This window comes from Odocoileus virginianus, chromosome 24, assembly GCF_023699985.2.
Source record: "Odocoileus virginianus isolate 20LAN1187 ecotype Illinois chromosome 24, Ovbor_1.2, whole genome shotgun sequence".
Classification (NCBI taxonomy): domain Eukaryota; kingdom Metazoa; phylum Chordata; class Mammalia; order Artiodactyla; family Cervidae; genus Odocoileus; species Odocoileus virginianus.
In genome coordinates, this window is record NC_069697.1 from 43,348,508 (window position 1) to 43,375,902 (window position 27,395).

Here is a 27,395-nt window from a genome sequence, read left to right on the forward strand (position 1 = left end):
GCTTCTTTGTATAGTCACTGAGTCTATAAAATCACCCATGTGTGCTATGTAATAAGGGCTGCTACTACTACTGCTAGGTCGCTTCAGTCGTGTCCGACTCTGTGCGACCCCATAGACGGCAGCCCACCAGGCTCCCCTGTCCCTGGGATTCTCCAGGCAAGAATACTGGAGTGGGTTGCCATTTCCTTCTCCAGTGCATGAAAGTGAAAAGTGAAAGGGAAGTCGCTCAGTTGTGTCCGACTCCTAGCGACCCCATGGACTGCAGCCTACCAGACTCCTCCGTCCATGGGATTTTCCAGGCAAGAGTACTGGAGTGGGGTGCCATCGCCTTCTCCATTATAATAAGGGGAACCAGCTGTATTTGATGCTGTAGGCGAACCTGACCAGGTCTGACTCTGCCTCTGTTTCACTTTGTGAACTGTTTTTGGCTCACTGCCCCTTTCTAAGCCTCATGACATTGTAAAATTAGAGGGTTCATTATAATTTCTAAGACCCTTCCCAGTTCTTGACCTCTCTGACCCAGGAGCATGATTTTATTATTTTAAGTTATTATAATGAATTTTAGTTATGTTTGAATCAAGTATATGGTATGTCTATACTACATTAGATATATGTGATGATCAGGAATGCATTCAGATATTCATTCACCACTAATTTGTTGCATATCCACTATGTGCCAAGACATATAGACAATATATGCAAGGCCCCTGGCTCTTATGGAGTTTATATCCTAGTGGAGGAAACAGGTATTAGAAAAGCAAGTAAATAGACATTTCAGATAATTTTAGGTGTTGGGAGGAAAATAAGTTAACAGATAGACAGTGATTTGAGAAGAGAGGACTTGGGAAAAGATGCTCAGAAATAAAGAGATGACATTTTAGCAAGATCAGAAGAAGAAGGGACTGGTGGAATCATGTTACAGTTAGAAGGAATAGCAAAAGGAAAAGCTCTAAGGTGAGAATGACCTCAGTATGGTTGTGGAGCAGGAGGAGTGCCCATGTGACCAGAGTGGACAGGAGAAATATACAAGACAAGGGGAGAAAGATGGCAGAGGGCAGGTTATACCTGACACCATGGTCAGGTGTCTGGATAGTTCTCTAAGTATAGTGGGAAGCCTCTGGGTAACTTTTAAGCCAAAGAGTAATGTGATTTTGGTGGGAGGAGTTAAAAATTCTGGTAGCCATGTGGACAGTAGAAAGGCAAGTTACAGGCTCTGTTTGCATAGTGCAGAGAGGTGATGGTGGCTTAGACCAGAGTGGTAGCAGTGTAGGTGGTAAGAGCTAATTGAATTGGGTAAACAGTCTAAAAATGAACCAGAAGCATTTTCTTAGAGATTCAAGGTGGAATGGAAGGGCAAGAGGAAATCCAAGATAATTCAGAGGTTTCTGGCCTGAGTACCTGGTTGAACCGGGATGTTATGGGGTTGGGGTGAGGGGGATCAATCATTCTGTTTTGGACAAAATTAAAATGCCTTTTTGATATTCAAGCAGAGATGCCAGATAGACAGTTGTGTATTATGAGTCTGGAGCTCAGGGGGAGGTCACGGCTGCAGATATAAATGTGGGAGTCATTGGCATTTTAGAAATGGAGGAGTTAAGGAGAGAGGGGTGGAGATAAGTCAGAGAGGGTCATATCCATATTTCAAGGTCTGAAAGAAGGAAGAATGAAAGGGAGGAGGCACCAATAGAGGCTGAGAAGGTGTGGTCACTGAGGTAGGGGGAAACCAAGACCAGCTGCTATATCCAAAGCCAAGAGGACATAGTGAGTCCAGTAACGCTGCCAAAGTGTCCAGAATAAAGAGATCAGGGAATATTTAAAAAATAACATCAATGCTAATATGTCTTAAGATGTCATTTCTGGAGAACCTTCGGACCAGAAGTGAATGCTACCTGTACTCATTTTAAGTGTGTGCTAATTCTATAGTTTTAAACTCCAGGATACAGAAGCATTTTTTAAGTGCTTGTGCAAAGTAAACCTAAAGCCAATGAAAAGTAAGTACCCCTAATAGTGATTCAAGGAAAAGAACATATCTGTGTGTCCTGGGCAGCCTTCCAGCAGAGCTCTTTTCCTAGCTGGGAGAGAGATGATTTATAATACCCAATAGTACTAGCTTTTTGCCATACTTCACTTTTGAAAATAAAGTTTTATAGAAAGAAATTTAAAAGTTCTTTTTTTTCCCACAGTTGTTGCCAAACTGGATAAGAATTTCACCCTGTTCTTTGTCGTCATTTATCATGTGAAGCAAGGAGTCTAGTGCATATTCATTCTTTAAAAACTGTGGGTTCTTTGCTATTGAATTGTTTCTCATCTACTTAATAAAAATTTTGAACTGAACTGTAACATGTTGGAAACTTCCTGTATGTAGACAGAGTGTGCATCTCAGAGTTGGGCTGTGTGCAAAACAGTGTCATTGGAGGTACTTTAATGCAACAAATACAAACCCGATTTGTGCAGTTTGTGATAATTATGCATAAAAGATCAGGTGAGCAAATCATCTCCCTCATTCTAACTTAAACCTTTACAAGGAGCATTAGTTCCAAGCCACCAGCGTGCTCTGAAAGTGGTAGTTTAATAAATGGTATCTTTTACCATAAAAGAATTGGCATTTGCCCACTTGATATGTCTAGTTTAGGGGACTGAGTTATGCCTCTGGGAGGATTTACCCTATAACATTTTAAAGACATGTTTTATACTTAATAGGTTTCTTATGTATTTTTCGGATTATTTAGCTAAACTTTTAAGGAGCCAGTTTTAGCGCTTTCAGAGCTCATCTCTAATTAATTCAATTATGTGTGAACCGCAGTGGTTTTGTTTTCTGTTATTGGGTTCTGTCTTTTCCACATCAAAAAATAAAAACATGAAAAAAATTTTAGGTTTTTAAAAACTCTTTTCACATTATTTTTATTTCTACCAAGTAAGTTCAAGTAACATGTATTGAATGCCCAAGAGGTCCATGAAAACATACCAGGCCAATGGCTTGAGAAACTATTTTATTGAGCATGAGATATATACTAAGGTCTTTACATGCACATTCTCCCAGTTAATTCTCATAAGTTTGAAAAATAGATATTGTTATCCTGGTTTAAGGGACAATAAAATCAAGGTTTCTGTAACTTGTCCAAAGTGAATACAGAAACCAAACATTTTTTTAACATAATGCCTGGGGAGTTGGTGATGGACAGGGAGGCCTGGCATGCTGCAGTTCATGGGGCCGCAAAGAGTTGGACATGACTGAGTGACTGAACTGAGCTGAATGTCTGTAGTGCTTTCTACTTCGCCATGTTGTATGTTATGGTCAGTCTCTTCAGTTGTGTCCAACTCTTTGCAACCCTACCACGTTCCTCAGTCCATGGGATTTTCCCAGCAAGAATACTGGAGTGGGTTGCTATGCCCTTCTCCAGGGGATCTTCCTGACCCAGGGATCGAACCCACGTCTCTTATGTCTCCTGCATGGGCAGACTGGTTCTTTACTTTTGAGCCACCTTAACGCTCCTCTCTACAAAAGAATTCCCTTTCCTCTGTTGGAATTGTTTGCCGTTCTGTTAGCCAAGAAACATTAGACCTTGCATGCATGGAATGAACGCATGGTACCCCCACCCCCACTATAAACTTTAAGAAGAAAAGCTTTAGATGAAAAATAGAGAATTGCCTCTCTCACCTATTTCCAATTGGCTTATCTTTGCTTATGGCAGAAGAAGCAATGTGTTCAATAATGTCTCTTTTCTATTTATAAAATTTGTAATAGACTCATGATTCACAATCGTGATAAGAGGAGGGTGTGTATTCTTATTTAGAGGATGTGTATTCAGTCCTGAAGTTTGGTAGAGTTACTCACAGCACTGCTAGCTCTCAAATGATTCTGAGGGCTTATAGGATAAGAGTTCAGCCTTTGCTTTATATTTCATCTCAATTATGCAAAAATATGCAATACAGAAAGGAAATTCTGAGGTCAGAAGAGTAAAAGATAAAGGAAATGAGAAAAAGATGTTTTAATTATGCAAATTGCTGGAAGCTTTCTGGTACTTCTCCAACTAGTCTTTTTTCTTTCAATTAAGTTTGTAGATATTTAAGAAAGGTGGAAAAGCTTTCTACTTGGTTTAACAAAGAATTTTTCTGACCAAATAGATTTTTAGCTAAAATTTCTAATACTTGGAATTTTTTAAAGTGTCCCTTGAAATTGTTTCCTATAGAAAAGATGCTGCCAGGAGTAAGCACCAACACTGCTTACATATTTCAGTTTTATTATATCTGTTTGCATAAATGGAGTGTTTTTCAGATAATGCACAAATGCTTGCAATACATCCCTAATTGTCAAAGAAGCAAATGTCTGAGCTTTATGGTACCCAGAATAGACATTATGTGTTGTTTACACTTTCTATCACAATAAATATCAAATGTTCTGTTAAGCTTGTCTTGAGCAAACTAGAAGCCAATAAAAGCTGCTGTTGTACAGTGAAGAAATGTGAAGGCAGGCTGTGCCTGAAATCAGTACCCAAATTGTGCAATAGATCTACACACTCATGCATAACCTTTCTAAGCTATTTCTTTATGCAGTAACTGTGTGGATAGTGCTTGTCCATTGGTAACCACACCCACCTCTACAATGCCTGCTATGCTGTGCTTGAATTACTCACTTTGGACCACAGAGATCAACTCATTTCTCACATAGCTCTTCTGTTCTTCTACATGCTGTGCACCTTTGTTACATTCTTGTAGGCTGTCTCCAAGAAAAATGACAGTTTCTCTGAAAGCATCTTTTGCTAGAATGTGGCAATCCTAAAAATAGAATTTGAAGTCCATGAATTATATAAATTAAAGCAAAAGTTTGCATATATTTTCTGAAGATTTAAGTTTCTGGAATATTACAAAAGCTCTTCCATGTTGGGCCTTGCCATTAACTCTAAGCTTTTTGTCATTCTGCTGCAAGGCTAAATAAGAAGTCACTGGGATAAAGATGGTGATCTCCAACTTCTCCCTATTGTATTGAATATTTTGCCCTGCAGAACAGGAAAGGAGGGATGTCATTAGGTTGGGGGTCCTTTCAAATCTCTTGTTATTATGTATTCTTATTCCTAGTAGTGCTTGTAATAGATACATATATACAGATGAATATATCTATGAAGTATGAATGTGTATATGTATGTATGTATATGCATGTGTTTGTAGATCTTTGTGCTTTTCTCATGTAGCATTGATGTACACTGATCTGGAAAATGTAAACAACCTTTACATTGAAAAATACTGAGTGATTTGTCTGTCAGTATTCAATTTCATAAAACATCTCTGTTTCAAAGTATACTGTGGCTCAGAGTTAAATGCTTAGGAGTACCCTTCTAAAGCTTTGACAATGTGATTTAAAATACCTTAAGGTGAATTACATGATAGATGAGAATGACTCAGAGAAAGTTTCAGTTTTCATAAATGAACCTCCTCTAAGGTCTTATTGCTAATAGAATCCAATATAGTTTTACATGATTACTTTCATGATTGGAGTGTCCCAAAGCAGACTCAAAATTCAGTAATGAAGCTGACAAACAGTGATGGAAGGAAAGGTTTCTTTTATTCTAGATGTTTGTACATGTCAGTAACTCTTTAATTGGAAAATTGGAAGAGTCCTACTGACTATAATGCTACAAAATCAATTCAAAATTAAACATTCACATTTTGTAGAGTTGAATTGCATTTTCCTTGTTTGTCCTAATTAACTATGAAAGCTGAATCTTTGCTCAGGCAAGATTTATGGGGAAAAGTCATGAAGTTGATGAAGTAGACATAACCCAAGGAGAGTTAGACAAGCAAGTAATTCGTGAGGAAATTGTATGTCTGAATAATTGGTCTCAGAAACAAATGAAGATAATTTGATAATCTTTGGGCTATTAAATCTAGGTACCTAGGTTTTAATTTTTATTTTGCCACTGACAAATTGAGTCATAATAGACCACTTAATATCAGTGAATTTCTCCAACCAGAAATTCAGCAAATAGTAGTCCACGGCCTTGGAAAAAAGATACGTCAAATGTTCACATCTTTATTATGATAGAAGGTGGAAGGACAGGTTTGGGCAACACTAAGATTAGTTTGTTGTGGCTCAATAACAGACTTTCCTCTCCACTAAGGTCTGTTTGTCATGCAGACTCTTTATTGAGGCAGTGGGACACTAATGGGAAAAGAATGGTCTTTCCTGTCCGGTAGAATCCTGTCTGTGCCACTTATTAGCTGCTTAGCCTGAGATTTTTAACTTCCCTGAGATTCAGTTTTCTCATCTGTAAAAATGGGGATAATAATATCTGTGACTAAGGAAGAAAATTCCCACCTAAAGGAGTTCATACCTTGGAGATAAGCAGATTGATTATTGCAAGATGGTGCAGTAAGTAATGTCATGGGAACATGTATTTGTTGCTGTGTTGTTGTTCTGTGTTGAATTGATGCTTTTAAACTGTGGTGTTGGAGAAGACTCTTGAGAGTCTCTTGGACTGCAAGGAGATCCAACCAGGCCATGCTAAAGGAAATCAGTCCTGAATGTTCATTGGAAGGATTGATGCTGAAGCTGGAACTCCAATACTTTGGCCACCTAATGCAAAGAACGGACTCATTTGAAAAGACCCTGATGCTGGGAAGGATTGAAGGCGGGAGGAGAAGGGGACAACAAAGGATGAGATGGTTAGATGGCATCACCGATTTGATGACATCAGTTTGAGGAAGCTCCAGGAGTTGGTGATGGACAGGGAGGCCTGGTGTGCTGCAGTCCATGGGGTCGCAAAGAGTCAGACACGACTGAGCAACTGAACTGAACTGGTGTTGTTCAATCACTGAGTCATGTCCGACTCTGTGACCCCATGGACTGCAGCACGCCAGACCTCCCTGTCCATCACCAACTCCTGGAGCTTACTCAAACTCATGTCCAGCAGGTCGGTGATGCCATCCAACCATCTCATCCTCTGTCACCCTCTTCTCCTCCCGCCCTCAATCTTTCCCAGCATCAGGGTCTTTTCCAATGAGTCACCTCTTCAGATCAGGTGGCCTCTGTACGAGAGCTTCAACTTCTGCATCAGTCCTTCCAAGAATACTCAAGGTTGATTTTCTTTAGTATTGACTGGTTTGATCTTGCAGGCCAAGGGACTCTCAAGAATCTTCTCCAGCACCATAATTTGAAAGCATCAGTTCACCAGGGCTTCCCTGGTGGCTCAAGATAAAGAACTGTTGCTGTGGGATCCTTGTTAACCCTGGTCTGTCACTCTGCTTCTTCATTCACCAGATAAAGGGGGGGTAACCACCCCCTCTTGAAATCAACTAGTCCTGATGCTTTGTTTACATAGTTTTATTCAGTCCTCACAGCAATTCTATGAAACAAGTACTATTTCCATTTGATAGGTGAGTAAACTGAAGCTCAGAGAGAAGGGACTTGTCCAAAACAACATACCTAATAAGTGGCAGTGCAGTAGGAACTACGAAAACTGCTTTATAGTAAAATTCTAGTGTATTAAAAATAGGTTTTGTGTTTTCCATACAAAAGCTCTCTCTCTTCTAACACCCTTGTAAGGTTTTGTCTGTGTAATCACCACCTCTCACGGTAAAACCAGAGAGTCTCTAAAGTACAGCTTTAAATAATGAAAATCACAGGCTTCCTGGCTTCTGACAGGCATGATAAACCCTGCTTTAATCATGCATTAAAAACATGTCATCTGTTTGATAAGCAGTCATCTGCTATTGCTTGACCTAGCAATGAATTAATAAAGCAAAATATGTGACAACTCAAGGCATATGTGTGAAATATGTTATTCCCAAGGCATCTAAATGTGATTCTCACTCCCGACCCTGGGTGGAAAAAGGTGTTGGTTCTAAAGTAGTATATAGCAACACTAGCTCACACCTAGAAATTTGGCTTAACTCTGGGAATTTTCAAAACTAAATACTATCAAAAAGGGAGCTCGGAGATAGGTCCTGAAATGAGCCAAAGCCAAAAGAGATGACAGTCTTGGAAAGAATGGCCAATGGGTGCCCATCTGGTTTCCAAATGTTCTCTGTGAAATTTAGTTTGGGAAAGAGTCTGCACCTGCCCTGTGACCCTGATGTACAGAGCCTCTCCTGAGTCTGAGAACAGAGATTGCTGCCTCCCTACTCTGGAGCCCAGCTATTTGTAGAGGTGGGCTGGAAGAGCCAGAGGGAGACGAAAGGCAGATTCACTCACCTCCATTGCCAACCACACAAGTCATCCCACCATTTTCTTCCTTGCATTGCTCCATGTCACCTGGTCTAAGATCTATGTTCCCCCTCTAGCTGCATGAACACTAATGAAAGTCTTGAAATACTGTAAGCATCAGGCTCTGAACATGTTGTCTGGAATACTAAAGGAGAAAAGGAGGGTCCCACTACTGATTCATTTTAAGGTGATAAACCACTTGTAGGAGCCAGTTCATAATAAATACTCTCTCAGTGAGCATGGTGGGCATAGAGAAGGAGTCTGTCTGATAGATAAATTCAGCCAAATTTCATCTCCTAAAATGCTTAGAACTTCTTGGATAAAAGGCATTCTTTCAAGTGATTTGTTTATGTTCTGGAGAAGAAAACTGAATTTTATAAAGTAAACCAAGAATTCATGAAAAGGAAGTAGATTTTAAAACCTCTAGAAATGATACGTTTTCTTCTCAACTGAAATTTTAGGGACTCTTCAAATATAGTTTCAAGTCCCTACCCTGTATCAGTGGTCTATAGTCACCCAGAGTACATCCAGTAGTGACCACTATATGAAAATGTGCCTTTCTTTACACATACACACACACACACACACACACACACTGGTAAAAAAAAAAAAAGATGTGAATCAAGTTTGGATGAATAATATATCATTGTGGTAAACAGCTGTAAGTTAAAGCTTTATTTCTACCCTTTGCTTCCTGGGAACATTTAGGCACCTTACTTCATGTCTCTAAACCTCTATATCCTCAGATTTTCAGAAGCATCAATTCTACCTATACCTATGCAATTACACTGTCATAAGTACTGACAATGTCAATGAAGTACTAAGCACAGTGCTAGGCCTGTATATGTATACCCACATTCTTCAGCAGCAATATAATAGCTATGCCATTTAGAATTCACCATGGAATCTACCATTAGCCTGAGCAGTGACCAATTCTTCCTTAAAGCCAGGACTGCTTTTGTAAAATGAATTTATCGGTTTTTTTTTGCAATTTTAAATATTATTGAGTGGTTGAGATGAGAAAAGATAGATATACATATAAAGGACTTAGGTCCGTGCTGTCACACATGGAGTCCTCAGTAAGTATTTGCCCTCACTGTGTATCGGAGCATCAGTATTATTGACATAAAAAGTCTTCTGATTGACTCAAGTCTGCTTTTTTCTTCATTCTGTTTGTGTCCCTCAGGTACAACCCAGGGCTTCAATCTGAGGTTTGCTTTTCCTTCCCTCTATTTTGTGCTCTGATAGCTTCTGGCTTAATCCATTTTTTCCATTACCACAACGTCTTGCCTCTTGGTGTTTTGATTATTAATGAAAGGAGAATCTCAGTAAAAAAAACGTTGCTTTCCCTCAGCATATTGGAACATTCTTTGGCGTATTCACTCTGAGACCACTGTACACATCAGTCCACGAAAGAAGGAGCTGGTGGTCACACAGGGACTTTTGACACATGTATGGTCCTTGTTCTGCACTCAGATCAATGACCCTGGGATAAGAGTCTGTGCCCAAGCTCCAAACTACTACTCCAGTGTGCTAGATAAAGAGACAGATTTTCAGCTTCTATATTGGAAACTGAGTCTGGACAGGGGTGGCAATATTTATTTTTCCAGTTTCATTAGGAATTTGTCAGCAGTAGTAGCAGCATCTGATCATTTATTTGTATAAAGTAATTTTCCAGCAGTTGACATTTGTTTCTGTTTATACAACACTTGGTTAATGGGAAAGAAAAGAAGAGAAAGGAAGAAAAATACTGAGCCACTGAACCAGGTTGGAAGTTACCTTAGTTATAAAATTTGTCATGTTCCTGATTGTCAGGACAGCAGGTGAAGGCTTGAAAGGCTATTTTCCTGATAATCAAACCTAGACAATAATGCTCCACTCCACAGACAAATGTGACTCATTCTTAGTCTTCTAGTGACACCCAGCATTTATTCACACACTGGCACAAATGCAGATCCCTTAGAATAAAGTCATCCAGATTGTGTTTTACTTCCTCTCATTTTCCCATCAATCTTGACCCCATTCCAGAAACCACCATACTGAAAATTTCTAAATGTAGAAACATTTGCAGTAATATCATGTAAAAGAAAAATTCTTGGAGAGACCTGATTTTACAAAAAGCTCCATCTTTTTCTCTGTAGTTTACATTAGAAATGCAAAAAAAGTCCTGGAAAAGGGGCAAAATAGAGGTGGAGGAGACCAAGATTTGATCTCTGGGTCGGGAAGATCCCCTGGGGGGGACATGTCAACTCACTCCAGTGTTCTCACTGGGGAAATCCCATGGACAGAGGAGACTGGCAGGCTCCAGTCCATGGCATCACAAAGAGTCAGACATAACTGAGCGACTACCACACACACACACAAACACACATCCAGATGATTATTCTAATGCTTAGAACTTATTGAACCTCTGTCTATTTCATAGTGTTGAGATATGGAGAATGTCAGCTGGCATAATGTGATGGTCAAGCCAAAGATTTAAAGCAGATAGGCTTCTTTACATATAGAAAATATAGAAGCTGTACTCAATTTAAAATTTTTAAGTTTTAAATTGGGATCTGATATGGATAATGAGAATGAGCTTTATGGCATAGAGTCCATTCCTCTAGAAATTTTTAGTGATACGGCCAATATGTGACTCTTGTTCATCTGTCCTTGCTGGAAACAATACTAGGAAGAAGCATAGGAGTTATCATTTGTGATTCAGACACATGAGCAGTAGGAATGCCAGAGGCAGGAAATGTGCAATTTCATGCTCATTAATTTCAGAGAGGATTTACAAATTAACCTGGCTCCAGATAGGACTCTTCCAAAAAACCCGCAGGCATCATGAAACAGCATAGTTAGCACAGACCACTCCACAAGGTTAACCAGATGCTTGGGGGCCACTGTGATCCTATTTACTCCCAAGTGAAGATCATAGGTCAGGTTCTGTGCTGGAGGCCTTCTTTGCAGATGTAAGGAAGTGACTTTGTGTCTGAAGTAAAAAAGAGTTTAAGGAGATAGTGCCTTGGAAAATGGAGCTTCACTGGTGGTTCAGTAGTAAAGAATCCACCAGCCAAGCAATTTCAATCGCTGGGTCAGGAAGATCCCCTGGAGGAGGAAATGACAACCCACTCCAGTATTCTTGCCTGGGAAATCCCATGGACAGAGGAGTCTGGCGGGCTACTCGCAAGGAGTCAGACACGACTTCGTGACTAAACAACCACCACCATAGAAGGTTCTTCTTCCATGTCCCTGCTTCAGGGTGGGATATGAGTTTTCATTTTCAGTTGTTCTTTATTAGCTACGTGGTAGGAACTCAGTGCTATTTTCTGTTTCCATTTTAAGGTATAAATTAACTACTTATTGTTATTACAACCAATCAACTTCTCCAGGTAATCCGACCATAGATGTATCCAGATACCCCTGTAAACCAGCCCTGTGAGGACTGTTCGAGTTTAAAATGGATCTGGAGAAGATGAAATTCACTCAAAACCATAGCATTGGAGCAGTTTTCATTTGAGGAATTCGTTCCACAAGCAGTTTGATACTTCTGGTGTTCGAGGCCTGGGGATAATGTTGAAGCCATTTTGCCAGCTTCTTTGTGGGCTCCCGCTGACTCGGTCAGGTGACAGCACAGATGGATCCTCACTTCCTGTGCCTCTGCTGTTGGTCACATCAATTAGAAGAGATCTTTCCACACTTCTGCTAGTGGTCAAGAACCCACCTGCCAATGCAGGAGACTTAAGAGAGGCAGGTGCAGTCCCTGGTCAGGAAGACCCCATGGAGAAGGAAATGGCAACCCACTCCAGTATTCTCGCCTGAAGAATTTCAAGGACTGTGGAGCCTCACGGGCTATAGTCCATGGGGTCACAAAGAGTCAGACATGACTGAAGCGACTTAGCACACAGTACCAGACTTTAACGTGTGTAGGGATCATCTGGAGATTTCATTAAATGTAGGCTCTGATTGCATAGGTCTGAGTGAGGTCTGAGATTCTTCATTTCTGATAAGCTCCTAGGTAATGCCAGTGCCCCCATCTGTGAACCTCATTTTGAGTAACAAGGTGTTGGATAATGGAGCAGTGAGGGAGACAGACGATCTTATAAGACAGGCCAGTAGTAATACGGGTGTACGGTGGGTATTCTTTTTAGCTGTAGTATTGAATTCCTGAGATGGCGCTGTGACTGTGATTAATATAATTTTAGAGGATATTCTGTCTTGTGAAGAAACCACCAGACATTCGTTTTTAAAATGAATTTGTGCTGTTTAAATGACTTTTTTTTTTAATGTTCAAAGTCAAAAGACCTGATCCCCTTTAAGAATATAAAGTACCTAGGTGTCAGAATTAGAAAACTGTAAGGAAACCTGCTGAGTCAAGGATAGACAATGATGCCATACAGATGCAAAACCAATGACCAAAGAGAGGAAATAGAAGGTTGGAGAGAGGAAGTCACCTCATAATAGGAAAGAGACTATAATGGAAAAGCATGCTACCTTCTGCCTCCTACCTTCAAGCTCAGATCATTCTTGCTCCCTTCTGCTTTAAACCTAGTTGTGTGGATCACTTTATCCCATTAGGGAAGGAAATGAAGTCAATTCATTCTCAAGAATTCATGCCAAAGCAGTAGCGCTAAAGCCTATGTAGCACCCAGAATCCTCTGACTCTAGGGAAGATTAAGGGTGTACATCTCATTTGCCCTAGAAAAACAGGGTCATTTTAATCAGGAATTAAGAACTGTTTCAGATTGCAGAAGGATATTTGGCCAAATGATTTTGTTCGCATTTCTTTAAATGATGCAGGACCGTGTGCTTGTAGTTATACCTTGTTTTGATAAGTGGAGAAAGACAGAATTAAGTTATATGATCAAAACCTTGTGACAGCCAGCCCTCAGGAAATCTTGCTTAAATTTTAGAGTATGCCATCAAACCAGCAAGGCAGCAAACTGAACTAGAGGTCTGGTGTCAAAAAGAAACATATTATCCCTGGCTGCTTTTTGGCTCCTTTGTCAATCTCGGTTTTTACTACAAAACTGACAAGGGAACCAAAAAGCAACCAGAGATAAAATGCAAATAAATGGCTGTAGCTCTGTGCAATGTACTCCCATTTTATAACAACAATGAACTGCACTGTCTTAGGGCCACAGTTCGTCAGCTGTTTTCAAGAGTAAAGATGCTTCTTTGTCTGAGTTTTATGTCATGAATATATGTTGAATTTTAACAAACACTTTTTCTGAATCTTTTGTGATAGTAGTTCTCTTTATCTCCTTCATTCTGTGAAATTTTCTGAATTGCAGTAACTGGTTTTCAAATGTTAACAATGTATGCTTGGAGTATAACCCAATTGAATGTGATGAATTATTTCTTAAAAAAAATTTTTTTTATAGATTTATGTGTGTGTGTGTGTGTGTGTGTGTGTGTGTGTGTGTGTGTGTTCGTCACTCAGGCATGTCTGACTCTTTGCAATCCCCTGGACTGTAGCCTGCCAGGCTCCTCTGTCCATGGGATTCTCCAGGCAAGAATACTGGAATGGGTTGCCATTCCCTTCTTCAGGGGATCTTCCCAACCCAGGGATCGAACTCATGTCTCCTGCATTAGCAGGCAGATTCTTTTCTATCTGAGGCACCAGGCAAATTTTTTAAATATATTTTGTTAGTTTTTTATTTTGTTTGTCCTGTTTTAGATGCACAGTACTATAATTTTTCTTCCTTATACTATTTTGTCTTTTCTATCAAGACCATGTTGATTAAACTTTAAAAGAGAGAGAGAGAGAGAGAGAATCAGCCAACCTGTAATATATTCCTGCTGGGCTGGAATAAGATGTTCACAGAACCCAAATACTGGAAGGATTATGGTTTCACACCACACAAAACTTCCAGGTTAACTGACAATTAACATCGCTTGTCTCTTGATTTTTCTGATTGCAAATTTCTGCATTATTTCATCGCAGTGTAGCTTCCTTTCTTCTCCTGTTCCCACCTCCACCAGTACCATAAGCCCTTGCCTATTTCTCTCCTCAGCTAATGAGCACATGCTCCAGTCTCAGTCCTGGGAAGTAATAAGGATTCCTCCATCACCATTCCACTTAAAGTCTTACTGTCTTATATCCACTTTCTCAGTTTGCACATGCACTGTACTTCATTGCTCAGTTGTGTTCAACTCTTTGAGACCCCATGGACTGTAGCCCACCAGGCTCCTCTGTCCATGGGGATTCTCCAGGCAAGAATACTGGAGTGGGTTGCCATGCCCTCCTCCAGGGGATATTCCCAATCCAGGGATCGAACCCAGGTCTCCCACACTGCAGGTGGATTCTTTACCGTCTGAGCTACCAAGGAAGCCCAAGAATACCGGAGTGGGTGCCCTATCCCTTCTCCAGGGGAGCTTCCCGACCCAGGAATCAAACCGGGGTCTCCTGCATTGCAGGCAGATTCTTTACCTGCCAAGCTACCCTGAAGCCCTTGCACTTAGTAGGCACTAAAATTTGTGAAATGTAATCGAATTCTATGGACACATTATTTCCTTCACAGTGGAAGTCATTTTGTTCAATCACGAAAAACAGTTTTCTCGCCTGCTCTTAACGATGTACATGAACGTTGTGGCAAGAGCTGGCTGTCTCCCTGCTGCTAGGAAATGGTCATAATGTGTAATTGCACAAAATGCCTCTTTTTTTTTTCCTAATCAAGAAGTTGAGGGATCTGCTGGCTTAGCAGGTGCCTCGATTGTGCATAATTAGTTGTTAGAAATTGTTTAGCATAGGCTGATTAGTCTCAGCCAAAGGAAATTAAATTTTTTTTTTCAACAAAGCCCTGAACACAGCTAGAGATTCTTAAAACCATAGTCATATCTGGTTCCTCTGGGAAGAAGCCCAGACTCAGAATGGGAGAGGTAGAAGATGGAGACAAGGGCTAGCCTGGTTGCACATGGGTGATATTTGATGCTAGGCAACCGTTCAAGGTTACGAGAACATGAGGGGACATGAGTCCATTCCTCAAGATGGGATTCTCCCAGCTCCAACGTGAGCTTTCGTCATGATGCGGAATGAAGCCCTGCCTCTTGGGTGCCTGCTGTTTGCTTGCCACGTTTGTAAATACCAGCTTCACTTGGAACATGTAATCAAAACAAATGATCTGTGTTGGCCCCTCCTGTGTTTAGTACATAAGGAGACTGGTCAAATTAGGAGGAATGAGAGGGACAGATGGTCCCCCCATTGTTCAACTTCTGTTTTAAGTATATGCTTGACTAAGCCCTGTCTCTGTCGCAGTGTCCATTCTCCATTTAATGGAGGGCGTTTTCCCTAGCCTCTTGGGATGTCACCATAAAGGGGACCCATGCTCGCTCTTGTTTTGACCAGTGACAGTGGGCAGCCACCATATATGACAGAGATTATCTAGCTGCTATGATGCCATTTTAAAAGGCTGACAGTTCTCATAACCTGTGATGCCCTTGATGATTACTTGCCACATTGACTCACTTACTGAATGCCTTCTTGGTCCCGCAGTGACTTTCCATAACGATTCCTTGTTAATAACCCTAAAGTCAAGGCAGAGAGTCTGGTATAAAAATCGCAATTCTTTTGTTTAAAGGCATTATGTTAAAGGTTACTCAATAAACCTTCTGTAGTCTGAATGGAAATTAAAGGGAATATATTTCAATATTATTTTTATAAATAGTCACAAATTTTGAACATGTGATAAGGCAATACTTAATAAGTAGTAGATGGTGATATGGCTTTAAAAGGAATAGGTGTAAACTTAGAAAAAGAAATCAGAGGGAGGAGGGAGGTTAGCTAACAAGTGTTTGACTTTCTTCAGGTTGCTTAATCATAATAAATGCTCTAATTTGAAAAGTTAAATACAATTTAATTGTCTATCAGCAAATGTTTAATGAATGCATACTAGGGGATGGGCACTGTCCTTGAACTATCTATAGATTGACTCCTTTTTTGTTATTTCACCTGTTTTGTTTTGTTTTGTTTTGTTTTTTGTTTTTTTTTAATTTCACCTACTTTTTAATTCACTTATGGAATTAATTGGAACTTGAAAGCCTATTTAGTGTCTTCCTGATAAACGAAAAGTATTAACATAGATCTTGTAATTCACTGAAACTTTTGAGCCATTTACTGAGTAACAGTGAATTAATTGTATTGGCATTTATTTTATTTTTTACATTTTAAATTGAAATATAGTTGATTTACAATGTTGCTCTAATTTCTATTGCACAGCCAAGTGACTCATTTATAAACACGTTCTTTCTTATTTTATATTCTTTTGCATTATGGTTTATCCCAGGAGACTGGATATAGTTCCCTGTGCTATACAGTAAGATCTTGTCTACCCATTCTAAGTGTAGCAGTGTGCATCTGCTAACCCCAAAGCTCCCAGTCCATCTCTCCATTCCCCCGCGTTGGCAGCCACAAGTCTCTGAGTCTGTTTCTGTTTGGTAGATAGACTCATTTGTGTCCCATTTTAGATTCCACAAAGGTGATATCAGACGGTATTTATCTTTGTTTGACTTCACTGTGTATGAAAGTTTCCAGGTCAATCCTGATCTCTGCAAATGGCACTATTTCTTTTCTTTTTATGGCTGAGTAATATTCCATTGTATTCGGTTGGTGCAAAAGTAATTGTGGTTTTGCATGGTTGAACTTTGCCGTTTGACATTAGAATCCATTCTTAAATGTGGTTATATTATGCATCATTTTAATGTGCATTTCTTGCTTTATGTTTTTGTACTAATGACTTATTAAACTATGGAAATGATGTTAGACAAAGAAGCAAATTTTTCTCTTACTCTGTGCAACAACAATGAACCATTTCTTGATTGAATTGTGACATCCAATGAAAAGTGGATTTTACAGGACAACCGGCAATGATTAGCTCAGTGGATGGACCAAGAAAACACTCCAAAGCACTTCTGAAAGTCAAACTTGCACCAAGAAAATGTCATGGTCACTATTTGGTGATCTGCTGCCGGTCTGATCCACTGCAGCATTCTGAATCCCGGCAAAACCATTACATCTGAGAAGTATGCTCAGCAAATCAATGAGATGCACCAAAAACTGCAATGCCTGCAGGCAGAATTGGTTAACAGAATGGGCCCAATTCTTTTCCACTACTGCGCCCAACTGCACGTCACGCAAGCGACGCTTCAGAAGTTGAACAAATTAGTCTACGATGTTTCTGTATTCGACTATATTCACCTGACCTCTTGGCAACTCACTACCACTTCTTCAAGCATCTTGACAACATTTTGCAGGGAAAATGCTTCCACAGCCAGCAAGAGGCAGAAAATGCTTTCCAAGAGTTCTGGAATCCCAGAACACCGATTTTTACACTACGAGAATAAGCAAACTTATTTGGCAAAAATGTTTTGATTGTAATGGTTCCTATTTTGATTAATAAATATGGGTTTGAGCCTAGTAATACTGATTTAAAATTCAGTCTGAAGCCACAATTACATTTGTACCAACCTAGTATTACAGAGGCATCAGCCACTGAGTCATTCAATGTCTTCCCTCCATTTCTATTTTCAAAGTTTGAGTCAAGATTTGACTTGGAATAAATCACATCAAGAGAACTGATGCCCATTCTCTGATGGATGGGTTTTTATAAAAGGCCTATGATACCTCCTCGGGGTTTAAATTAAACAGATGTTCCTACAAAAAGTTTCTTTAAAAATAAATGTTAAAAGGTGCCATGCTGCTCTGTTGCTGTGCTCACCTTAACCCTCCTGATGAAGGTTGCCAAGATTCTGCCTCATTTGCAGTAGGAATTATTGCCTTCATCCTGAGTGACTTTGGAAACCTATTCTTAGATAATATTGAACTTATTTCAGTCTGATCCTTCAACCAATGCAAATTTTGGCTTCTAGGTAATTGTTTACTTTCATCTGTGCTCAGTAAGGACAGTCTTAACACTGGAGTGCGGTCAGGGGCTGGGGAATGGATAAGCAGAGGCTGGCCAGGTGGCCATCTATAATTCAGTTTCAAGCTTTTAAGGATGTGCATAACTAGACTATCTCAGCTCTAAATCAAGGAAATGGTTCTCCAATATAAATAAGAAAACAGTTTTGCCAGGGTTGACTACTTCTGTAATGCAAACTAGGTAAATTTCTAAAGACATGGCTCCTTAAAATAGACCATCAAATACAAAGCACCCCAGAGTCTCCTGGTCAGATCTCTTACTGCCCTGTAAGAAAATCCAACACTGGATTCAACTCAAGACACTAATTGGCTGGACTCTAGACAAATTGAAACCTTGAGAAAGCCTTTAGGCTTCCAAGATGCTGTCCCTGAAACTGACTGTTGTGATCTGTATCTTCTGACTCAGTGCTCTGTACTTATAAATACATGGTTTCAAAGCTTTAGATAATAAAAAGAAATACATTTTAAAATTGGTTTTATAAAGAATCCAGATTTTAGCATATAGTAAGTTTGGTCAAGCATATGGCCTGGTTATTAAATCAATATTGTGAGAAAAGAGTTCAGATACTCGGGTGGGCGTGGAATGGCAAAGATTTTTGTAATATAAGGCTGGCATTTTGTTTTGTGGTTTGTGTTTATCCTCAAAATCGCATATACAAAGAGAAGAGTCAAAGATCTAGGATATTGCTTCATAAGCAAAAGTGATGCTGCTGATTGTGCTGATATCTGAACGTTGGTAGTTTGTCTTTATGGTTGGAAGAATATAAAGAATTGTGTGACAAATGGTATATAAACATGAAACAGTGTGACTGCCATTTTTTAAGTTAATTGCAGCTTACAGTAGTGTTAATCTTTCCTTTTTGTCATTGCTTACAAAGACCTTGTTAGTTTTAGGAAGAAATCGTGAATCATTTCAACCAGAAGTACATCCTAAAGAGGAGTCGAGTTCCTTAATTTTGCAACACGAACTACTTAGTTGGGAGAGTTCATGTTTTCAGATGACAAAAGCTTGTTGCTGAATTAAATCCTTGTTATATTTTAGTAGTTTGCATATATAATATAATGCTGTTTTTAATTATTTAATGATTTCTTGTTACAACAACAACAAAGCAACCTGGTGGTATGGCCAGAAGTAACCTTTGGGTCATCTAGCTTGAGTAGATCTACTAGGTGATTATTGTACATTATATCTACTCAGGCTGTATACATCCTATGCTTAAAAGTGTTTAATGTCACTCAGACATCTCTTTTACTCTGTACAAATGTCCTATGCTGACTAAAAAGAATATTTCCTTTCTATTTCACCCTAATATTTGCCATCCTGGATCATTACACCTATATTCCAAGTCAGACTAAATCCTTTCCTAGATTTAAAAAAAAACTCATATTACTTAGAATTTGATGGATCCATCACTTGTATGGTTTTTTCACCTCGTGTTTTGCTCATTCAGCTTCTTGACTAACTGTCACAGATATACTGAGCTTTAGTCCTTCTGGCTCTTCAGTTGCTCTTTCTCTGGTTTTCCAAGTTATTTCCATCTCTTTCTAAGAGGGCAGATCAGCTCATTGCAATATGTGTCTTCTTTTCCCAAACCATCTTTCCTTCTCTATTCTTAACCTAGCTTCTCTGGTCTTGCTCTGGATGTCCCTTTCCCTTTATTTTCCACTGGATGCCCATTCATACTTTCAGTAGGAACCCACTAATTCTGTGTGTTTTTATTCCCCTGCAATACTAATACTCTGTCATCTGCTTCTCTGAAATATAATATTTCTTTTCCTTTCCTTTGTTCTTCTCCTAGTTTATTCTTAGTGCCCACTGAGCCATTTTATTCCTTCCTTGTCTTCCTGTTACTGATATTCATGGATATTTATTTATCAATGAATATAGGTGACAGGCAAATCATCTGTGTACTGTTTTTACAAACGTCTTACCATTCTATGCCTTCATGTGCATTGTAGCTTGATCCTGACAATCCTCAGAGATGGGTGCAAATACATATCCCTCTTTCATAGGGGAGGAAACTGATGTTCAGAGCATATTTAAATGACTTGACCAAGTCCCACGGCTAAACCCAGGTTAGGACCCAGGTCTACGGACTCTTTCTACCCTACCATACCACCTCTCTCTGGCAGAAGGATTGCAATCCATTGAAAGACCTTCACTACAGTAGAAACTGGATGGAAATTAACCAAAGCCTTCATTGTACCTTTGCAGATGAGAGTCCCTACACTAAATCCGCCAGCCAGACAAAGCCGCCTGATGGAGCATTGGCTGTGAGGAGACAGAGCATCCCAGGTTAGACCAGACTGTTGGATTTTTCAGATGTTTTACTTTTGATCCCTGTTATTTGGTGACCTGAATAGTTCCAACTTGGTTTAAAAAAAAAAAAGGCACTGCTATCTCATAGAATGGAGACTGCATTCTACACAACTTGTTCAAATAACATTCATGAAAGCAAGATTCTGGAAAAGCTTGCCAACTTGTGAAAATTCATCTTGGGTGCAAATCCTTTGTAAAATGACCTGAATTTATATCAGCTCTCACTCACTGACTTACTTTCACCTCTGTTTTCAGGGAATGATTCTCACAGCAGCATCTAACCCTTTACTAAGGCAAACCCAGCAGAACAAAGTGGTTCAAAATTGCTGTGGCAGATCGTACATATGCTGAATAACAAATTACTCCTTTCTTCTTGTCTCTTTGAACTTGGATTTACTTCTACTGAGCAATTCTTGTAAAATTCTGGGACTTTGTTTCTTTAGGAAGCTGTGATGAGGTTTCTTGTAATACAATATATAATACCTTTTTTCCTCCACAAAACATTTTGAAGAAATATCTTCAAATGTCTTTACCTCCAGACTTCCATAGTTTGAAATTTTGAATTTGTGAATGACACACATTCTTAAATAAATGTAGGAAGGAAGTTGAAAATATTATTCAATCTTTATCTGAATTAGGTGATTCATGGAAAACCTCTTATGATAGCAACTGTCCTTAAGAGAAGTGTTAAAAGCATAGGTACATTTAGTATCTAATGCATAGTACATTTAGTATCAAAAATAATGCCTGTCTATATTAAATACAAGTAAATTGAGTACAGCTAAAGTTTAGTAGCAGGATTTTAGAGTGCAGTAGTTTAACAACTCAAGATAATGCAAAGCAGTGTTTTGAACATTACTTTGGATGCTTTAGCAAATCTGTCAGTAAAGGGAGAATTTTCCACTTGAACAAAGAGCAAGACAGGTCCAGTTTCTGCCCTGTTCATGATAATTATTAATAAGAACTACCTGTGGTTATGTTTTTCTTATTACGAAGACTTTGATTTCTTATAAAAGTACGTGGCTTATAAAGAGGCATATTGTGAATGATCCATATCCTTGTATGTGTGCTTTGAAGATTCTAAAGTAATTTGAAACCTCTAATTATGTGGCTTCACCCAGGGCTGAGATTTCTTCTACTCCAACCTATAAACTTTCATTCTTAGTGCTGGTCATGTTTAGAAAAACTGCTGCAATCAGCTATGGGCCATGTTCTCTGCTTTCTCCTCGTCAGCAGTAAGGCAGTCCCCAAAGTTTGAAATTCAAGAATGCCAGTTATCCATCAATTCCTTTTCGGCTTCTCCAATTAGCTGGTACTCAGTAATCCTCTGCTGAGAGGAGTAAAGAGACTTCCCACTGTCCTTTCCACTTTACAGGATACTAAACAAAAGCACTGACTATGTATATGCATGCTTGGTCATTCAGTCGTGTCTGAATCTTTGTGATCCCATGGGCTGTAGCCCGTCAGGCTTATCTGTTCATGGGATTCTCTAGGCTAGAATGCTGGAGTGGGTAACCATTCCCTTCTCCAGGGGTTCTTCCAGAGACAGGGATCAAACCAGGCTCTCCTGCATTGCAGGTGGATTCTTTACCATCTGAGCCACAATGGAAGCCCTGAACTAGTCTCATATTTTCCTTTCATGGGTTTTCCAGTGTTACATACTAAATTACAACACAGGTTTATGGGCCAGGCTTCACCTTAAAATCAGTAAGTAGTTTTTAAAGTTATATGTTAGGTACACAGAAGTTATTGATTACAATCCTTAGTTCATGACACACAGTGATTCTTCGTAATAGATTTTTTCCTTTTGTTCTTCCTTATGTCAGGTTTTTTTTTTTTAATTGGTAGGGGGTTTTTTGTTTGTTTTTATTTTCTGGCTGTGCCACACAGCACATGGGATCTTAGCTCCCCAACCTGGGACTGGAACCTGCACCTTCTGCATTGAAAGCACAGAGTCTAAACCACTGGACCCCCCAGGGAAGCCCCTTATATCAATTCTAAAGTCACTGAAATCAAGGAACCTTTTTTTTAAAAAAAAAAAAATAGCATCAGGAGTTATTTTCCTGGAGTTTGAGCATGAACAAACACACTTTTGTTCTTTCTTAAAAGGCATCAGCCAAAACGGTCGGACGTCTTCAAAATCCTCTTAATTATTTAGAACAGTTCAAGAGAAAAAGAAGTTCACCAGCCAGAAGGCTAAGAAACCAAAGTGGTTAATAGGTGATTATGACTTACTGTTACATCTTAAGGAGAAAATGTAGGCACTGCTTGGAAACTGCTTCTTGACTGAGTTCTGGCAGTTGGAGTTCTAAACTTTTACTGTCTTACTTAAAAATGCTTGTTAATTCTTGTTCTGGTGAGAGAGAGAGACTGCGAAAGAGAGAAATGCACAGACACCTGGAAAATGCACCCTCTTTATTATTTGCTGAAAAAATCCCAAGGTGTCCTCCTGATAAATTAAGGTCAACACCATAGAGCTAGCAGAGCAAAGTGCGAGTTTACAGCCTTTGTTCTTCTGTGCTCAGCTCCCAGCCTTACTTCCCTCAAGAGTATTATGACCACCCTAGTGTCAAGGAAAGATGTGTCTGACAAAAAATGTACCAGCGAGCTAAAAGAGACCTTTAAAAAAAGCTTGGACCCTCCACTAGCCCCTGGATCTTTTCAGTAAAAGGCATTTCTCAGGGCAAGTGCAGTCCTGGGGCCATTTTGATGCCCCAATTGCTAGGGAGTAAGCAAACACTCAGAAGCTGAAACTATGAAGGAACTATGGCGTTGCCTCACATTTCTTCCCAATGAGCCAATGATGGTGATTGAATCTGACCACTCATGGGAGCACTCTTGCTGATGGAGGGGGTGGAGGAAGAGTATAAGGTAGTAGAAAGCATATTGAAGTTCTTTATAAAAGTTTTTATGAAAGAGTAAGCTGTTCTTTTAAACTAATTCTGTAGAAACCTAATGTTTCCTGGAATAAATATTTTTATGTATACACATAGAGAAGATTTCTTAACATTGGTTCCACTATCCCCGTGGCATAATAAAGGGTAACTTTTAATAATTCTGACTCAGAGAAGTAACCTTGAATGTTAACAGAAATATAATTTGTTTTTCATTCATATCAAAAGTCACTACTGCTGTCTAAACTCGAAATTGTTACAAATTATTTAATAATCACAAGTCAAATATGTGTCTTTCATTAAATGACAGTTCTAACTGTAAATCCTTTCGTCCCCCTGCCATCTCTTCTCAAAAAAGAGAATAGATTAAACATCTCTTAGGAGCAAAATGCATTTGCTTTGCATAAAGGGGAAATGCATTTTTCATGTTATTTGGGAACTTGTCATTTTAATCATGTCTCTTATGGCATAATGTGTAAAAAAAGATTTTTTTGTTCTTTCATAAGGTTTTATAAAATTTTTAGTAATGATAATAGTGGAAAAGAAATGACATTAATGTCTCTATGACACTAAAGTTTAAATTTAGATTAAAAATTTAACGTTCTGTTAAAAAATTTTAACCTCATTTCTAGTCATTTTATTTTTCAAAGAGAAGATGAATTCCAAGTATTTTGAACTAGCAGATTCTATTCCATATCTATGGTTATTTTTAAAAAAAAATGTGTCAGTCTAATCTTCCTTTGTTTGAAAGATTACTGGGAATCAAAGTTTGACCACATGGAGGGTTTGTCCAAATTATTGCAGACTCTTGTTTTAACACATTTTACAATAATTTATGACTTATTTAATCATGTCTATCTAATGTTCATGAAAAGACAGAATACCACACTAGATCTGAAAGCCTAAATTTAATATATTATTTATTCAATTTACCTCCTTTTTCCAGGTAGGATGGTTTTCTTTGCTTATTTTTTTCATGGCAAAGAATTTGGGGCAATTCACAAAAGCAGGAAGAAGTCAAGTGTTCGTATCTATTGCACTTCCAAACTTTTGACGCCCGAGGAAAATTATCTTAACTCTGTAGCCAAAATAAGACCTCAAAATTTTGTGTGAGAATTTTTTTTTCTCCTAGAATATGAGAAAAGACATTTATCAATTTGGTCGTAATAAGATAAAGATGATATATCTTTCTTGTATCTCACATTTGGTTATTTGCAGAGGGTATACAGATATGGAATTGAGAGTCTGAAATGTTAATCAGCCCAAGATGTATAGACATACACTGTTTCGAATACTTCCAGGAAGCATCGACACCTACTGAAAAATCAAAGTGTAGAAAATAATACAGTGCCCTTGGCCCCACACAGAAGCTGGCAACCTTGAGTTAAGAGGGAAGGACAGGAATTTTTAAAGTTCTGCCCTCTCTGTTCAGCGTTTTCCTCTTTGTTAACATACAATTTGATGCTTCATTGATCTAAATTTTCATTATTACAGCAGATATATAGAGTGACATTTACACTAGGATTTTATAGCTCTAATACTGTTCAGGTGGGTGAAGGGCATTTCCGCTGATTTTCAGGCCTAGCTCTCTGTCTAGTTCCACCACTGAACCGCTCCAAGAGATGGAGCATGTCTCACCGATGGGAAACCAGTCGGTTGACTCAAGAGTGTGTCACGTCGCACAAAGCATGGTGTCACGCAGTACGTGTGCACATCAGGTCGTCACACTGTGCACTTTAAATGGTTTATGGCTTTGTCAGTTACATCTCAGTAAAACCAGGGGAATGGAGGTAAAGGGCCATTATATTTGCAATGCACACTCAAATAATGCAAAAAAATAAAAGAGAGACGTCTCTGTACGTGTGTGTGGATGAAGGATATCAAGGAGTGAGTGCTTTAGAGTGTTCCTGCAGCTCTCATACAGTTTTAAAATTATTTTAAAAGTTAAAACTTAAAGGAAAATAAGGCATGAGGGACTTCCTTGGCTGTCCAGTAGTTAAGACTCTGCACTTTCACTACAGGGGCACAAATTTGATCCCTGATTGGGGAACTATTAATAAGATCCCGCATGCCACACAGCACAACCGAAAAAGAAAATTAATAATAAATAAGCTGATAAATAAATAATTTTTTTTAGAAAAATGGTGCTAGGGTGCTGCAGATGTTGCCCAAAGATGCTAAATCAAACTCTGCTCTTAGTGACGGGCTCACCCATATGGGAATATGCCAAGAGGCCAGCTACTCAGCTGCTCAGTCAGGCTGTCCCCACATCCTCCAAGACATCCCAGTGGGCCCAGGTGAGGACCGTGGGGACCACAGAATGGGGGTGTCCTGCCAGAGCAGCGTCAAGACCAACAGTCAGCATCAAGAACTCAAAACGGTGATACAAATGTTGCAATTACTGACTATTTAAGAAATTGTCAAAGCTGTATCACTTCTTTAGAGACAAGTTTCTAAGATCATAAAATCAAGACTCTTGGCAGCATTACAAATATGTCTGAGATTCTGCTCGTGCCTCCGTTTATTTAATTTTCCATAGTACTTATCACTATCTGAAGCTGACTGATACATTTATTTTTTTCTCATTCTCACACTAAAACATAAGATACCCTAGGTCAGGTTCTTTATATGTCCTGTTTACTACTATTGTCTGCAGTGCATAGAGCAGTGCTTAGCAAATAGTAAGGATTCAGTCAATACTTTTGGAATTAATGATCAGGCAAAGATCAGCAGGAAGGTTTTCCTTGTGCTGAATTAGTCACCTCATGACTAGTATACTTTGCTACCAAAAAAAAAAAAAAACCAAAAATTCAACATAGTCTCCGTTTACCGTGTATTTTCTGACTCATTGTACGCCATGCAACAGCTATTCACCCAGGCCTTGGGGTTGCACCAAATATGGCATTTCTAAGGAAATCATCTGCTGCCTAAGACTAATGAATGAAATATAGGTCAGTTAGAAGCTAGAGAATTTTAAAGACCAAAGGTCTCCCCTCAGTCTCATTTGTTCCTGTTTGAACAGAAAATGTCTCTGCATTCCTCTAACACCTAAAGAGAATATTTAAGCCCAATTTAACAGTAAAATTGACAAGATGAGACTGATTCATTTGAGAATGCATGCTGCTATAGAAAAAAGGCCAAAAAATATGTGAAAATAACTGAAGTCTATAAATAGAGTGATGCAAAGCAGAACTTATTACTTCTTATGTCAGGTACGCATGAAGGATTTTCCCCCAGAGAGCTGATCCACTCTGCTCTGTGGCTGGTGGTACATACTGAGTTTTCAGATTGCGCTGGGCAAAAAATGAGTGGCTTGATTTGTGTGTTCAGCACTGCGGCTTTCATTAGCAATTCAGAGAAATGACAGTCTATTATGTTCGAACCTCTCTCCCGCCTTAGTAAACACGGGTGAAATATAATGAAGTGGTACATCAGCAGCAAATGATTTTTAAACAATCATCCTTCCAGCATGCAATTTACGGGAAATGATGTGTAATGAATTAGTGCTGTTGCTTGGATCTTCCCTGAGTCCCCCTGTGTTATAGAAGTGGTAACTGTTGGTCAATTTCGTGCTCAGGGTACACACAGTAATCAGAGTGACTCTGACGAGCCAGCGCAACCTCCAGTGTCTGGAAACATTTTACAAGGAGGCTCAAGGAGATGTGCACAAGGAGAAAGTCTTTTCTGTCTCCTAGACACTGAAGAGAAAGGAATTCTCCTGCTTTCCAAGTTAGGGAGACCTTCAGTTGGGGGGTTTTTACCTAAGTTGCTTGAGAGAGTTAGACTGGGTGAAAGTTGTAAGGATGAAATAGATAACCAGCAAAGACCTACTCTAGAACACAGGGCATGTTACTCCGTAATCTGTAAGAATCTATGTGTGTAAACAATCTGAAATAGAATGAATATATATATACGTATAAGTGAATCACCTATGTTGTATGCCTGTGTTGTAACACAACATTAAACCAACTGAGAGAGAGAGAAAAGAAAGTTGTATGGATTGATTGACACTAGGGAAAGAAATCATATATATATATATATACATATATATATATTGCCCCCTGCCCCCGCCGGCCA

The 27,395-nt window shown here is 39.1% G+C and overlaps 1 protein-coding gene across 11 annotated transcripts in view; it reads left to right on the forward strand.

The window, feature by feature from the left end:
* GRIP1 (glutamate receptor interacting protein 1) overlaps positions 1–27,395 on the forward strand; it is a 437,555-nt gene that overhangs the window by 208,216 nt on the left and 201,944 nt on the right. For 10 of the 11 annotated variants that reach the window (XM_070454639.1, XM_070454640.1, XM_070454647.1 and 7 more), the window contains one exon: positions 20,320–20,400. The exons of the other annotated variant lie outside the window; for it this stretch is intronic. In XM_070454639.1, coding sequence (XP_070310740.1) covers positions 20,320–20,400 — 81 coding nt within the window. The remainder of the gene's footprint in view (positions 1–20,319; positions 20,401–27,395) is intronic. 11 annotated transcript variants of the gene reach the window in all.